Below are 14,730 nucleotides of genomic sequence, written 5' to 3'. Positions count from 1 at the left end.
ACCTCTGATCTGGAAAAATCAGCAGTTCCAACACTGCAAGAAAATTTGACTTAATGGCAGTACTCCAAGACCATGTTTCTCTCTAAATCTAGTTCCATCTCAAAAGCAAGACCTTGTCACTCCCATCAGAACAGTGTGGAGCACACACACGCACGCACGCCTTTTAAGACTCAAACACACAACAAGAGACCCAAACTCAACAGCCTGGGCACAGATACGGGTCACCGCCGGACACGACCTGCAAACTTCCCCAGCTGAGATAACAAGTGAAAAAACAAGGAACTTTCTGATCGGGAATCCAAGCTGGGCTGGCTTCCATTCAGAGGTGGCTGTGCTGGGAAACTTGTGTAGGTGTGAAACAAGCTCACAGTCACTTGGATGCTTTGGGAAAAGAAAAAGAAATAACTATCATGAAAATAGCCTGGGGGGGAGAAAAAGCCCTTCCCTTCACATCCCTTCACACAGCTTCTCAGGACTGTTTAGTGGAGCTTTGAGTGTCCTCATGGGTCCCCAGTGCTGCATTTGGAGCTGCAGCACTGCCAGCCCGGCCCCAGCAGCTGCCCTGTCCATCACGGCCGCTCTCTGGCTGCGCCCGGTGCCAGACTGTTCTAATAATCGTGCCGACACGTGGAAGGGCTGCCTCGACACCGCCTGCTTGTCTCAGCAGCCATTTCCTGCCTGCTTTCCATCGGCAGGCCGCAGCTGAGCCCGGTTGGGGCTGCAGAACCGTGGTCCCCGAGTGTGACACCAGCAGTGGGGAGCAAGGCCGGGACAGCGTGCTTGGGTGCAGTGCCAGCCCCACCAGCTCGATGTGCCCAGAAACACATGCAAAGAAAACCTGTCAAAGACACTTCTGGACTTATTTGGAGGAATTTTTTTTTTTTTTGCAGGTAGAGATGGTCTCAGGGTTCAACAACATCAGGTCTCAAGCATCAGAGGACTGTGATCAGAGAAAAACCAACCAGAAGAAGAGCAAATGCAGGACCAAACCGCCCTGGAGGACATGGGAGCAGAACCATTTCCAGCTGCAGCTGCTGCACAAGCTGCCCAAACTGCAAGCCCCAGCCTAGGCCCTGTCTGCAGAACAACACGAAGCACCTCTGCCCTTCCAGGCCAGGATGTTAAAGAAAAAAACCAATATCTCAGCTCCCATAGCAAGAATGAGCCCACAGTGAATTTGTTATTATCTGTTAGCAAAGCACCAGCTTCCCACCAAGGCTGGAATTTCCATCTTGGTTTGGCAGGCACAGGCCTATGAAATGATTACTGTGTTTACTTTTCCTTTGCTAACTATAAAATCCCATTCCACCGCCCTGCCAAGAATGACTGAAGCTAATAAAATTCAGGCATTTGGAAGAAAGCAATAACAAACCTCCCTTTTGGGGCTTTATGATGAAATTTCCCCACTCCAATCAGAGATTATGCTGTATTCATGCACACTGGTGATGTCTCCAAGCGCGCCCAGATCAGCTCAAATCAATATTTAGCTTCGCTCGAGACTGTGAGCCTTTCTTTGCCTGGATCACTGATAGCACAGCTGTAAGAAGCCTTTGAAAACACAGCTTACAAGTTATGGTGGCACATATGTGCATATGCATATATTATATACATAAAAATGCAGGTCTTTCAATTAAACTGTGGAAAGCATATATGCACGAAACATTTATGAATGTATAATCTATATACCCCCCTCCAAATGTACTGAAAGCCATTAACAGAATACACAATATATTCATATACACAAACCTGCATAGTCTCCTGTAGCTTTTGGTGTCAGAAAGGCTCAGAGCCTTGCACGCACCTCTGCTGGCCGTGCTGCTGGGGCAGGAGCCATCGGCTGCTGGGGGCTGTGTGCCCCACGTCACACCCGGATTGCTGGCAGGAGATAAAACAGCGCAGACCTGAAAAACAGGCTGAAATCAAAGCCTGTGCTCGCCCTGCTCCGTAACCCTGTGGCACGGCTGCTCTGCCCAGGCTCTTTCCTGGGGAATGCCACCCCAGGAAGCCCAGAGAGCAGCTGGCAGCCCCCACCAGCACACAGGCACACAGAAGCGGGGCTGCAAGCTCATGTAGGCGGAGGATGCTCAGGCAACACTGACCAGAGAAGATACTAATGCAATGAAGGAGATGCCCTGGGTCGTTTCCCATGTTAATTTCTGCCATACCCTCACCAGATCCCGAAGGAGGATGGAGCACAGTGTCCTGGCCCACACCAGCTCACTGTGGATAACAGCATGCTTCCAAGGGCAGAGAGAACAGACTCCACTGCATTCCCACTCTTTATCCTCTAAGAGGAAGGTGCCAAGAATTAGAATTACATTTTTTGAGAGCGGCAGAACAAGCCAAGGGCCTGTCAGCTTGTCCTAGAACAACCCCTCTGCGCGCAGCCAGCATTCCTGCTGCACGCAAGTGTCCATCAGCACGGAGCTGCAGCCCGCTTTGTCATGCAGTGAGCCAGAAACCTCTGATGTGCTCTGCCTCAAACACAGCCAAAGAAATGTTGCATTTGAACAGCAGGTTTGGGTCCAGAAAGAGAGGAGGTTTTCAGAGAGCGATTGCAACAAGGCCCCTTGGCACCCACTTGACGCTGAGGATGCTGTTGGAAGATGAGGCTCTGCAACGCAAGGAGGTAAATCTCCCCGAGTTCCAGCGATGGCTGCTGCCACGTTCAGTGCTATGACAGCTCCCACACCACAGCTGAAAGCAGCAGCTTCCCTGCCAAACCCAGCACCAGAGTCACTCCCACACCCTCAGCCCCGTCGACAACACTGTGCAGTGCCCGCACGGCGCGAGGATGAGCGTGCCCTCCTCCTCACACACAGCACTCAGCTGATCGGTGTCACAACTCCTGACTTCTGGTGCATGAGTCACTGCTGTGGATTTACAGCATTTCATAACGATGGAAAAGTACAGCAGCACAGATGTGCCGTGTTGTACACTCATGGAGGCTGCCCCGGGCACCTTCTGAACCCCTCGCCCCATGCTGGACTCCCAGCGACGGGGATGGAGGGAGCCCAGGATGTTCTGCAATAGCTGCAGTGCTGGTGAGCTGGCAGTAACCTCCTGTCACCTTGCTGTCTGCACACACAGAAATGGGAAGCACTGCACACCCCATCCTGCAGCAATGCTCCAGGTCTAACAGCACCTAACTCCCTGCCAGTGGGCCGCAAGTGCAGGATCTCAAATCAGAGCTGGGCAGCACAGAAACCCTGCCTTTCCTTTCCAGGAAGTAACAGCAGGGCACATAGCAATCCGTGCTGTTCAAGAAAGAATGGGCTTCAAAAGCATTTTACCGTGTAACAGACGTACAAACACTTCAAAGACAGAAAAGGATAACCGCCGTGGAGCTGTGCAGCACTGCCCTGCTGCAAGCACGGTGCTGGCTTTGGTTCTCCAGCCATCAGAACTGAAAAATCAAACACCGTCAGCTGCAGGGTCAGAGCTCCCTGCCTGCAGCGCCCTGCCCTGTGGCCTGGCAGCTCTGCCCTTCAAAGCAGAGCAGCACCAGGCTATGCAGGAGGCAGCACAGCGAGCAGGGGCTGCCACGTGCCGCCCTGGTGGAAAATGGTGAGATGGAGTGAGGGGAAAGCAGGGCAGAAAGGAACCCAGCCAGAAACATTTGCAGTGTGACAGCGGGAACAATGCAAATATTTCAGCATTTAAATATGTTTGGAATAACAAAGAATGCCAACATCTCCCTCATCTTCCCAGAAATAGCCTTGAATCACTGCTGTCCTAACGCAGAGTCCTCCCCCACTCCATGGGATCCTTCCCACAGTCGGATTTGTATCAGTTGACAGCATGAGCAACAGCGTCGTAGGGGTAAGGGGGGGGGGAAACTGAATGCACTGCAGTGGGATCCTTTGCTGCTCCATGTGCTGCTGCTGGGTGCCCAACCCCCAGCCCTGGAAGCACATAGCAGAGGACAAGTGCCTGGAGCTCACGGCATCACTCTGTCACCCAGACACTCGGTAAATGGCCGTAAGTGTGGGGAGGCAGTGGCAGCCAGCACAGGTCCATCCGAGGGGCCCCCTGCCACTCCTGGCCACGCTCAGCAGGTCTGGAAGCTGCTCCCACGCATCCTGCCGGAGTGCTGCAGCTCTCCGAGTTCAAAGCACTGCTGCTTCCACCCCCTCGCTCCCTTCCCCCTGTGCTGGATTACTCAATTAGAGATTATGCGTTTGCCAGTTCCCTCGTAGCCAACTGGGGCCTCTGCCAAGGTCAACACGAGTTCCAGCCAGTTTCATTAATAACTGTGAGACCAGCCCACTGGAAACTCTGAGAGGTTAATCCCAGCAACAGATCAATGTTCCCATAACAAAGCCATGCAGAAAACCACGGAGCTGAGAGAGCAGGCTGGTGATTTACCAGCTCTGCACTGGGATTGGGGCTCTTCCCTCGCTCACAAATGGGATCCCAGCCGACGATGCCCCCTCCCCGGGCCGCCCCTCACCAGCAGGGAGTGGGGACAGGGCTCCCCAGGGCCCCTCCAGCTCTTTGGGGTGCTGCCAGGCTGCTCAGGGCTGCCCAGGAGCCCTCCCACCTCCCTGCCTGTTCTCCAGGAGTTTGGTGTACGTCGCACTCTGGAACAGGCAGCTGGTGTGAAATTTGGCATGCGTGGTGCTGGCTTCAATGCATCATTAAAAATGCATTTTAAACGTGTTAATTCATCCTTTTTCAATTAATGGCTTTTAAAGCTGCATTAATGTGCATCAAAGCATAGTGCCCTTTGCCCTAATTTCTGCTTTGCTGCATATATTTCCTGGCCTTAGCGCTGCCTTTCCCCAGAGTCCCACCTTCTCCTTTCAGATCCCAGCTTTTCGTTCGTAGCACAACAAAAACATTCACGAAGAAAGGGAAGAAATTAAAACCCTTCAACAATGCAAAGCAGAGTCCAAGCACTCACAACACGTTGTTTTTTAATAGCCTTTTTCCATCAAAAGCTGTTAACTCCTTTACAAAAGAGGGAAGTGGCATTGTCCCAGTTACCGACGGGGAAATCTGAGACATAGAAAGGGGAAGAGACTTACCGGTGGCCAGCGGCTTGCTGGGGCAGATGGCAGTGAGGTTCAGGTTTCCTGAGCCTGCCCCGGCCCCACAGCAGGGTTGTGGGGCTCCTGCAGCACCATCCCACTGGACCAATAGGCTGCAACTGCAGCAGCCAGCCCCTGCAAGGGGACTAAATGCAGATCACGACTGACTCACATCCTATAGGGAGAGTAGCAAACCACATATGTGGTGGAAAAGCAGTCTCAGAAGTGGGAAGAACAAGTGGAAGCACAAGGGGAATAAGAAGAGCTGGAAGGGAAGGGGGGGTAGCAGGACCGGGGTCCAGCTCTGCAGCAGGTGCTGGGTGGCCAGACACAGCACGCAGCACCAGCACCCATGGCTGTGGGGGGACAGGGATCACACAGACACGACAGGCCTGCGGTGCTGTTCTGATCTGCTGAAGGACCATGGCTTTCCCCACCCGACACCAAACCCACCAAGGGTCCTGGGAAGCAGCTCCAGCACCTCCACTACAAGCATGCTTGGCAAATCCCCATAACAGCCGCTCCTGCAGCGGGTCTCACATACACGTCACAATGTGAGAGAAAGCAGGCACACTTTAGTTCTGCCTGGCTGTTCTTGGCCAGCACAGGGGAGCACCTTCTCAGAGGCACTGTCGACCTGGATGGAGGGCACCAGGACGTTTTGTCCCCTGAGCTCTCCTGAGCCCACCCAGCAGTAGGAGCAGCACTCTGCCCTGCAGCAATGTGACAGCCACCCTGCGTGGGGGAGAGATGCTCAAGTGGAGAAAACAGGTAGGCAAACAGCCTTCTGTTTCCCAGCCTGAAGAGAATTGATCAAGGGTTTGAGCAATGTGACGTTCGTATAAAAAGGTAATCTTTTGCTGGCAGACATGGCTGTAAAGCTGCTGCTTTTGTAAGGAACGCTTCCCCGACACATCTGCTTTCTGTAGCCACAAAGAGCTGAGCTAGTAAGAGCTGCTGCCTTTGCATTGCATGCTAATCTTCATTTGAAGTGAGGCTGCTGTGATCCAGAATGGGGCACAGGGGCCCCAGCTCATCCCCTGTTTGAGAAAACCGGATAAACGCCATACAAGATCCACTTCTTTCCTGGGAGTGTTAATGGGAAAAGCTCCACAGCTTGTTACCAGGACTTGCCACAATCTGTAAAGCCATCAGGAAGAGCAGCACACACAGTACCTCAGCCACCCCTGCCCAGGAACAGCCCTGCAGCTCGCAGCAGCCAACCCAGCCCCCTCAGGTGCTCCCCAGCCATTTTTCTCTCCTTCCAGACTGCGACATTACAAATGGCTCCACTAAAAGCATAATCTTGTCCTGCTGAATGGTATGCATCTCAGCTTTCTCTCTCTCTCTCTTTCATTAACAAACGTTTTAAGCCCCATAAAATGCAATGTAATTCTTGGAAATGTGTCACAGACCAAGAAGCAAATGCAGCCCCTAACTCAGCGACTAATGCCTCAAGAGTGGCTTTGCCTATTAGAAACAAATAGCTGAGACAATGCGTGGTTTTCCGGCAAGAAGCAGAACAGAACTGCTGATGGAAACAATGTGCAGACAGAAAAGCTGTCCTGGCTTCCTCACGTCTTTGGAGAGAGAACATCTTCGGTTTTGTGGCTAACAGCTTCTTTCCCCAACAGACACCTGGGCCAGCACCCACAGGATCATTCTGTGTCCAGAGCCCCCACACTGCAGGGCCTCTGCTGCTCCTGGCAGCACCTCGCAACCTCCAGCTCTGGCCAGGCCTCTCCTGGAACCCCAACCACCCAAACTGCCCTCATTTGCCCCATTTCAAGTTAAATGTTCCTCTCCTCCATGACAGTCAGCAGGGTCTCATGCAAGCTCCACCAGGAATAAACCAAAGCTCACGCTGAAGACAAACACCTCCATCCCAGTAGAGCATGCAGCTCAATCCAAGCAGGCACACAAGCAAGAGGCTGTTCTTTGTAATATTTATCACGCAGCAGAGGAGGTAATTGCAAGTAAACAATCTGCTCTGCTCCAGGAGACTAAGGCAAGGGAGGCTTTCCTGGGGTAGATTATATTAAGGAACCACCAGCAGCCAATTCCAGCCCTTCAAACACCGATATTAAATAAGCAGATGTGATAAATAAGAAAGGTCAACTAAAAATCAAATTAAGGCACAGTATCCACAAAAGCCAGACACAACCAACCCTAGCCCAGCCCACAGGAACTTCCCAAATGCTCTTGCGCAGCAAACAGCCAGTAAATACAAGTCCATAAATACAAGCCCATAACTAGAACAGTTTAGGAGGAAACCCTACACCCTTTTCTTTCTCTGAAGAAGTCTCCCCATCTCGGTGCATGCCATCCAACAGCACCATACACTGTGTGACGCAGCGGCAGCGCAGAGCCCACAGGCAGCTCTGCACAAGGCAAAGGGACCCGGCCACAGCCCTCACCTTGGGCAGCTCCTCGCTGCCCGCCTGCTGGCCCTGGCTCAGGAGGGGCGAGTGCCGCAGCAGGGGGTCCTGCAGCAGGTCCAGGCGTGGCCGCTTCGTTTCGATGAACTCCAAATCGGATGGCTTGGTCAGGTCAGAGAGATAGGAATGCGCCTCGGTCCTCAGGTGCAGCTCCTGAGATCTGCGGACCAAGAAAGGAGATTTTAGGGAACAAGTTGGCTTTGCTCCCCCTGCTCCGAGACCGTGGGCGGGATGCTGGGCTCCAGCCCCGTTCCCAAGGACGGGCCAAGGGAGAAAACACAGCTCCAGCTCACACACCTCAGCCTGCACAGACCCAAGGCACCCTGCCTCCCTTGCACACCGGCCTGAGATCTCTTCACCTGTTACATACGTAGCAGTTGGTAATACCTGGAAATTGGCTTTGCTTTCTTTAAGCAAGTATAAAACTTTTTTTGCAGCTCTATTTTTCCTAGCAGGATTCTCTGCTGGGAATTGTAAAAGGTTCCTACAAAAACACACTCAATCTTTTACTATGCCCAAAGATCAGCTTTGTTGCAGCAGCTCCAAAGGTGTTTTTAACACTTCAGGCAGATGTGTCTCTTAAAAATTACAACAAAACACAAGAGATTCAAAACTTGGAAAAAACATGGCTTTTTTTTTTTTTTTTCTCCTTTAAGCAAGATTGTTTGAGTTCTCTTGAGTCGTGCAGCACAGTGCCAGCACACCTCCAGCAGCGACAAAGGGAGCAGGCTGGAAGTTGCCCACAGGGATGGGGGAAAGCAAACACATCACAGAGATGTCAAGAGCAAGCACCAAGGGCAGGGGGCTGTGTGGTGTGCCCCTCCAACCTGGGGCTGCTGATGGCCAAGCTCACCTTGCTAACTCAGCTTCTAGAAGCACAGCAAGAAGGGACGGGCCCAGAGCCCTCTGAAGGCAATGGGAGCCCTTCCAGCAGCTGTAACAGCCCTGGACTGCATCCAAGGGAGGGATGTGCTGGGTGGAAATCACCTTCCCCGCAGCGTGACCCAAGCCCAGCTCTGTGCAAGCGAGCCACAGCTTCTGCCTCACCCTCCCCCCCCCAACCCGCCCACATACTTTTTTTTTTTTCCTTCTGTATTTTCGTGTTTTTGATTTAAACCTCAGCACCAGACCCAAAACACACAGGCCAGGGCAGCGAGCTGTTTGGAGCAGGACAGCCCTTCGGTGAGGCCCCGAAGCACAGCTCACCCGCACACACGTTGCGCTGAGCCACGCACAGCAGTCCGGGCACCGCAGGCGTTTCCCAGCAGGCTGCCCCAGCCCCTCCTGCACAGCCAGCCGACGTCCCGGCTCTGCTGCAAACCCAGCCACAATCGGCAACTGTTGAGCCAGGCAGGTGTTAAAATATTCCAACACCCATGGCTTTCCGTAGCACAGCAATTAAAAATCTGATGTGTTTATTCTCACTTCTTCCTTTTTTTTTTTTTTTTTTAAAAAGGCTGCGTTACCCAGAAGCTGCTAATTGCTGCAGTGCTGTGGTTGTGAGGACCACGCTCAGAAAGCACCGTTTGTAACGTAAGAGCAGCACGCAGCTTTGCTGAGGCAGTTAGTTATGGAGAGGCAGGGGCCACGCTGGGGAAAGCAGCTGCGATGCTACAGGGTGCTATTCTATTTCTATTTCCATTTCCACATCCCCGGGAACTGCCATTGACTCCGTGCCCTGGAATTTCCAGCCGCTCCCGGGACGACTCTGCCCAGCACCGCCCGACGCCAACAGCAGCGCTCTGCTCACAGCCTTCACACCTCCCCCCGTGCACCCGCACCTGCACGGAGCTCCTCACAACAGCCTTTTATATTGCCACCACATTGCCATCGGCGTAGGAACAGCGCTGTCTGAAAACCCTCCTGTTACACTGAGTGTGGGGTTTCGCTGCGCTTTCCAAGCAGTTCCCGTCTGGCTGCTTTATTCCAGAGATTCCTATTTTGCTGAAGGGTAAAGGTGTTACTGAATGACATGGGAAAGCTCCCTGTCATGAGCACAGCACTGCACACAGCAGCTCCGTGTGGGGCAGGTCTGAGGCCAGAAGACCGAGATGACCCAGGATTGGACCTTTGGTTTACTGCTGAGCTACACGACTAATTGCACACTGCCAGCTGCATTACTCACACACCACAGCCCTTTCCCCAACAGTACACGTGGCTGGAAGCTCCTGCACTTGCTGAGCATTGAGACCGGGTACAACCTCGCCTGCTACATCGTACCCAAACGTGAAGCACTTGAGCACAAATTGGGTTAACAAGAGCTGACTGGTCGCTGGGTACAAGGGAAGCTGAGAGCATCCATCTCCTGGGAGGGAGGCTCCAACCAGATGCCCTGAACTGTCCTCAGGGAGTTTGTAGGAGCAGCCTTGATGAGATCTAAATGGATCTTACCTTTACCTTCCTAACTCTGCAGAAGCGAAATCAGAGAGAAATGGGCAAGTACAAACTCCTCCCGAGGTCAAAAAGGAGCTTCCCAGCCCCAGCCCAACAGAGGAGCACTCTTGTCCTCAAACAAGGAGGGCACCTTCCCAGCAAGAAGACGCTTGGAGCTTTGCTTCCACTCACAAATACTGCTCCCCATACCATGGGGACAAACACGGGCAGGTGGGGAGCTGGCTCATGCCGACTGCTGGAATGAGAAGCAAGGTAAGTGATAGCCTTATTGCAGCTGTTTATTTCCTCTGGCTGAGATGCTGGCCATGCATATTAACATGGATATTCTGCCTTTATCCAGAATGAGATGAGTGGGAAATGGTCTCCAAACGTAAGTAAATATATATATATTTTTTAAAATATATATATAGATAGATAGATAGATATAAAAATAATCTCCAGCCCTCACAGGTATAGACAAGAAAATGAGTGAGTACCACAGAAAACCACCAGTGCTGATGTGAATTTTTTATAGTCAATGCTAAGATTTGCAAGAGGTTTCAGCAACCTCTTTACAGCCAATGTTATCCAGAGTAGGAGACTGGGCAAATTGAGACATGTTAAAGAGAGGATCCAGCGGGTTTGTGGGAGCAAACTGCCACCAGGGCAGCTAGAAAAACACAGGCTGGGCCAGCCCATACATTCCCTCTTCACACAGTTAGAGAGGGAGTGAGCAGCCCGTCTGTCTGGATGGGGCAGCTGGGTGCCCTCATCCTCCAGCAGCGGGGCTGTGCCAGCAGCATCTCCACAAGCTCCTGACACACACCTTGCTCTCCAAACCCAGAGCCTTGCTGGAGAATCCTCCTGGCAGCACTGGGTTGCTGGAGTGCTCCCTGGCTCAATGTCTCCAGGGACAGCCCATGCTGGCCAGGCTGCTGCACACATCATGAGATCACCTGCCCTCCTAGATAAACTCCAGTCCAGAATGTGGCGTGGGAAAGTTGTTCCATTCACTGTTATCCCTCCATCAGCAGCAATGCAGAACCCAGGTGCTCCACAGGGCACACTGACCTGTTCCACCTGCTGCCTCCACATATCCTCACTCATCCACAGAGCAGCAGGTGCTCAAGCCACAGACTGTGTGCCCACACACCAGAGCTGCCCTCTGCAGCCCATATTTTCCCACATTCATTTAAGGAGGACAAAAAAAAAAAATAATAATAATCCGCCTCCTGCATCGCCATTTCGAGCGGGAAAAGACACGAAGCTCTGCAGTTGCAGGGGATTTCAGCCTCACTGCTGAGAAAAGGGTCACCTTTAAGGAGGGAAACTTTAATTAAAGACCATCAATAAGAAGTGCTTGGTCGCACAGCTCGCTCTGGAACAGTTGGTGCCATTTGGCCCGGCACAGATGAGGGCTGAGAAGTGCCCATTATTTCCAGCGGCCCCGCGCCGGGCTCCCACAGCTCCCTGTGCTCCGCAGCCAGAGGATTAATCACGTCCAACGAGCGCAGTAATTAGACCTGCTCTCATGCTGTACTGCACACAGCTATCTCGGATGGCTGCAGAGACATGGCAGCTGCTCAGCGTATCCAAAATATCACACTTCAGGGGAACGCTGGGAAACTCTGCGAAGTGCTTACGACTGCTAAGCAGAACGGCTCCGAATAAAGGGCACGGTCTCATGAACTGGTAAGGCAATCTCCTATGAAAACAGTGACTCATCTCGTTCTGGATAAAGGCAGAGTATCTGTGTTAATATGCGTATCGCTTATTTACAGCCACATCTGCTGGTGAAGCCATCATCCACCCCAGCATTCCTGCTTTAATATGGAATTTTGCTCCAGAGGAGTCTGGTTCTTGGATTTGTCAGCTCTCTCACCCACCGGCACCTGCCATTTAGTGTTCACCTCAGTTCTTCTCATTTCCTTTGCAGATCAAGATACACACAGAAGAGAAAAACCCTACTCCTTGTCATCCTGCCAGCACATTCCCTGCAGGCATTGCCAGTACGATGTGTACCAACAGCAGACCCTGAAGCACTTCTCGCTCCTGCAGCCCTGCTGGCAGCGCCGGCTGAACAAGCTGAGGGGAAGTCCGCGGGTCCTTCCAAGAAAAAGCCTGCTACCAAAAAGCCATCAAAGAAAGCAGCACGTCCCTGCAGGGAAACGCGGGGCCAACTTTCCCTATAGCAACATGTTCGGAATGCTTCAAGTTTTCCTTCCTTCTCTCCAGCTAGAATTGCTACAGATGGAGTTCTGCCCATCCACTGCGGGGTGATGATGGCTCAAAGCCGATCCATTTGGGATACACTCAAACTTGGGACCACCTCAGCCCCATTTCTCCCAGCAGGTTGGAAGGGTTCCCCCCGGTTCACACTTGCTTCAAGGAGGGAAGCAGAAAAGCAGTCTGGAAATCCATAACCTGACACCCACCAGCTGGTGCCAGGCAGGGACTGCAGGGCTGGAGTGAGATGAGACTCCTGCTTGCAGACAGCACGCCCTGGGCCCCTCTGCAGACATTATTTGTTTGCCATTGCTCCCTCCTCCAGCACTTGTGCTGAGAGCCAGCTGCCTCAGCTCAAACCCAGCAACCCCAGCGCAGGAACAGAGCCAAAGTGCTTACAGATGCTCCTGGCATCAGCCTGCCAAGGGGACTCAGCTGCTTCCACTGCCCTCCCTGGGCCAGAATCAGCACTGGGTTTGGGGGTGAATGCCAACACTCAACCTGACCTGCTCTGGGATCTGCAGGGCCTCATAGCTCTCGAGTGAGCAACCACACGCCCAAAGGGCCCATTTACAGCACAGCAGGCTCTGGTTTGGGGCAGGTCCTCACGCCACAGCGATGGAAAAGCAAAGTCTGTGGGAGAGCTTTTAACACGGAGCACTTAAAGATGCAGAGAAACAGGAGCTGAGATGAGCACCATCCCGACCTCAACTCCACTTAGGTTGAGTCCCGGAGTTCTATTCATTTACCCTCATTCACTTGATTGTCAGCTCAAAAGTAAGTTCGGAGATTTGGGCTGGGCAAAACCAGCAGAGCTCATCCAGGAGGGCAGAGCTTTAGAGGTGGTGCTTTGCCCCCAAGTTACCACAGGGCTTTTTTTTTTTTTTTTTTTTTTTTTCTGCTGAGCACCAAGCTGAATCCACCCAACCAGACACAGAGTGCTGGCTGCATTTCTAGCCAAATACTCAGTGCTCCAGTTGCTCTGTGCCCTTCAGCAACCACCACCCTGAACTCTTTCTCCTCTCCCCTAACAATTACAGTTTTAGAGAAGCAGACTCATTTCTGGCTGGCCACAAGCAGCAGCTCAGTGACTCTGCACTACTTATATTCTTAGCCTAAGGAATAAGCATCAAAGCAGCATACATCTACTGCTGCAAGGTTATTTCACTTCCAGGCAATTTTCTTTTTTTTTTTTTTCAGAACCACTAAAGCATCAAATGCAGAAGGGAAACTGAGAGAGAGCAGCATTTTGCGATGAAACAGAGCCACAGCGACGGCTTTTACAACAGAGCAGCTCTTGTGGTTCATGCAGCTGCAGCCCCACAGCACCCATCCGAGCAGCACCCGAACACGGCAGCCTCAGGCAAGAGGCAACTGAAGTCATCATTGGTGACACCAGGAGAGCCACAAGGGCAGCAAGAGGGAGCACAGCACCTCGGGGAAAGTCATGAGAGGAGCACAGAAAGAGAAACAATAACAGCGAGAGTGGGGAGGAAGAGCAACCCGAGAGGAAGTGGGGAAGAATAGTGGCAGTGAGCTATTTGCACTCCTCCCATCAGCATGGGCAGTCACACGCCTAAACCAGCAGTGCAGCTTCATAGATGGGGTGTGCATGGTGCTTGATTTTTAGCACATCTATGAAACGCGTGACAGCACAAGAGAAGAAACCAGAAGGCGTTGCTTGCGTTAGCTAAGGTACAGTCGGTAGCAATACCCAACGTCACGCAGTGCAGGTTGTGCAGAGCTCCACTGCACACCCCAGCGCCGTGCAAACGCTTGCTGCCATAGTTGGGAGCCCCCCAGCCCCAGCAGCAGCCCGAGGTACCTTTCATTGCCCGGCTGGAACTCGGACAGCAGGGACGGCCTCCTCCGCTGCGGCTGCATGATGGACCCGGGCGGGAGGTGCGAAGCGTAGTCCCTGGAATGGTGCTGGTACTCCAGCAGTGCGACGTCCTGTGGAAACAGACACACAGCTCGTTAGGCTGATGGCAGCTTTCAGGAACGCAGTGAGCCCCAACAGCTCAGAGCAGACCGTGTCAACACTCTTCCTCTGAAGCCGAGCGCTTCCCCCCAGCCCTGCAGGAGCACAGCCCCCTGGCCCAGGCTGCTCATGGGGCACACGGGCTTCTGGCACCCATGCTGTACTGGTGATGGCTTCAGAGCCAGGTGAGAGAACATGAAACGTCACAGGACGCTTTCAGCTTCAGTAACTCACACTGTGGTGTAGAGAGAGAAATAAAGAAGAGAGGAAGGATCAAAAACGTTGTTCCTTTAAACACAGCTCCCCTGGGCACAGCTGAAGGGGCTCAAAAGGATAGCATGCTACTTATTATGTGCATGTCCCTTTTGTTCCTTGACCCTTGGAGAGTACAGTACAGTATGTTCCCGATTTTAATTAAATAAGAAGCCCTCCTGCTCTGTGCCACAGACTGATTCCAGCAACAGCATTTCAGCACCTATGTTTCAATCGCTCTTTTTTTATTTGCAGATAGATACTTGACCAGAAAAGACGACTAATCATCTAATTAACTGAGACCTTCAGCAGTGGCACACAAAGCCCTGCCACAGAATATCCGTGGTAACACCGACGCTTATTTACATTAGAACCAATCCCACCTGGGAGTCCATTTCAAACAGCCCTCACTCAGAACACCACCAAA

The 14,730-nt window shown here is 52.4% G+C and overlaps 1 protein-coding gene across 15 annotated transcripts in view; it reads right to left on the bottom strand.

Moving 5' to 3' along the window:
* NCOR2 (nuclear receptor corepressor 2) overlaps window positions 1-14,730 on the bottom strand; it is a 164,737-nt gene that overhangs the window by 93,508 nt on the left and 56,499 nt on the right. For all 15 annotated transcript variants that reach the window (XM_085238686.1, XM_085238685.1, XM_085238690.1 and 12 more), the window contains exons 3-4: window positions 13,896-14,023; window positions 7,451-7,631 (exon numbers count right to left, since the gene is read on the bottom strand). In XM_085238686.1, the coding sequence (XP_085094812.1) occupies window positions 7,451-7,631; window positions 13,896-14,023 (309 nt within the window). The remainder of the gene's footprint in view (window positions 1-7,450; window positions 7,632-13,895; window positions 14,024-14,730) is intronic.

This window comes from Meleagris gallopavo, chromosome 17 (assembly GCF_905368555.1).
Source record: "Meleagris gallopavo chromosome 17, MGAL_WU_HG_1.1, whole genome shotgun sequence".
Classification (NCBI taxonomy): domain Eukaryota; kingdom Metazoa; phylum Chordata; class Aves; order Galliformes; family Phasianidae; genus Meleagris; species Meleagris gallopavo.
This window is presented reverse-complemented; position numbering and strand designations above follow the sequence as displayed.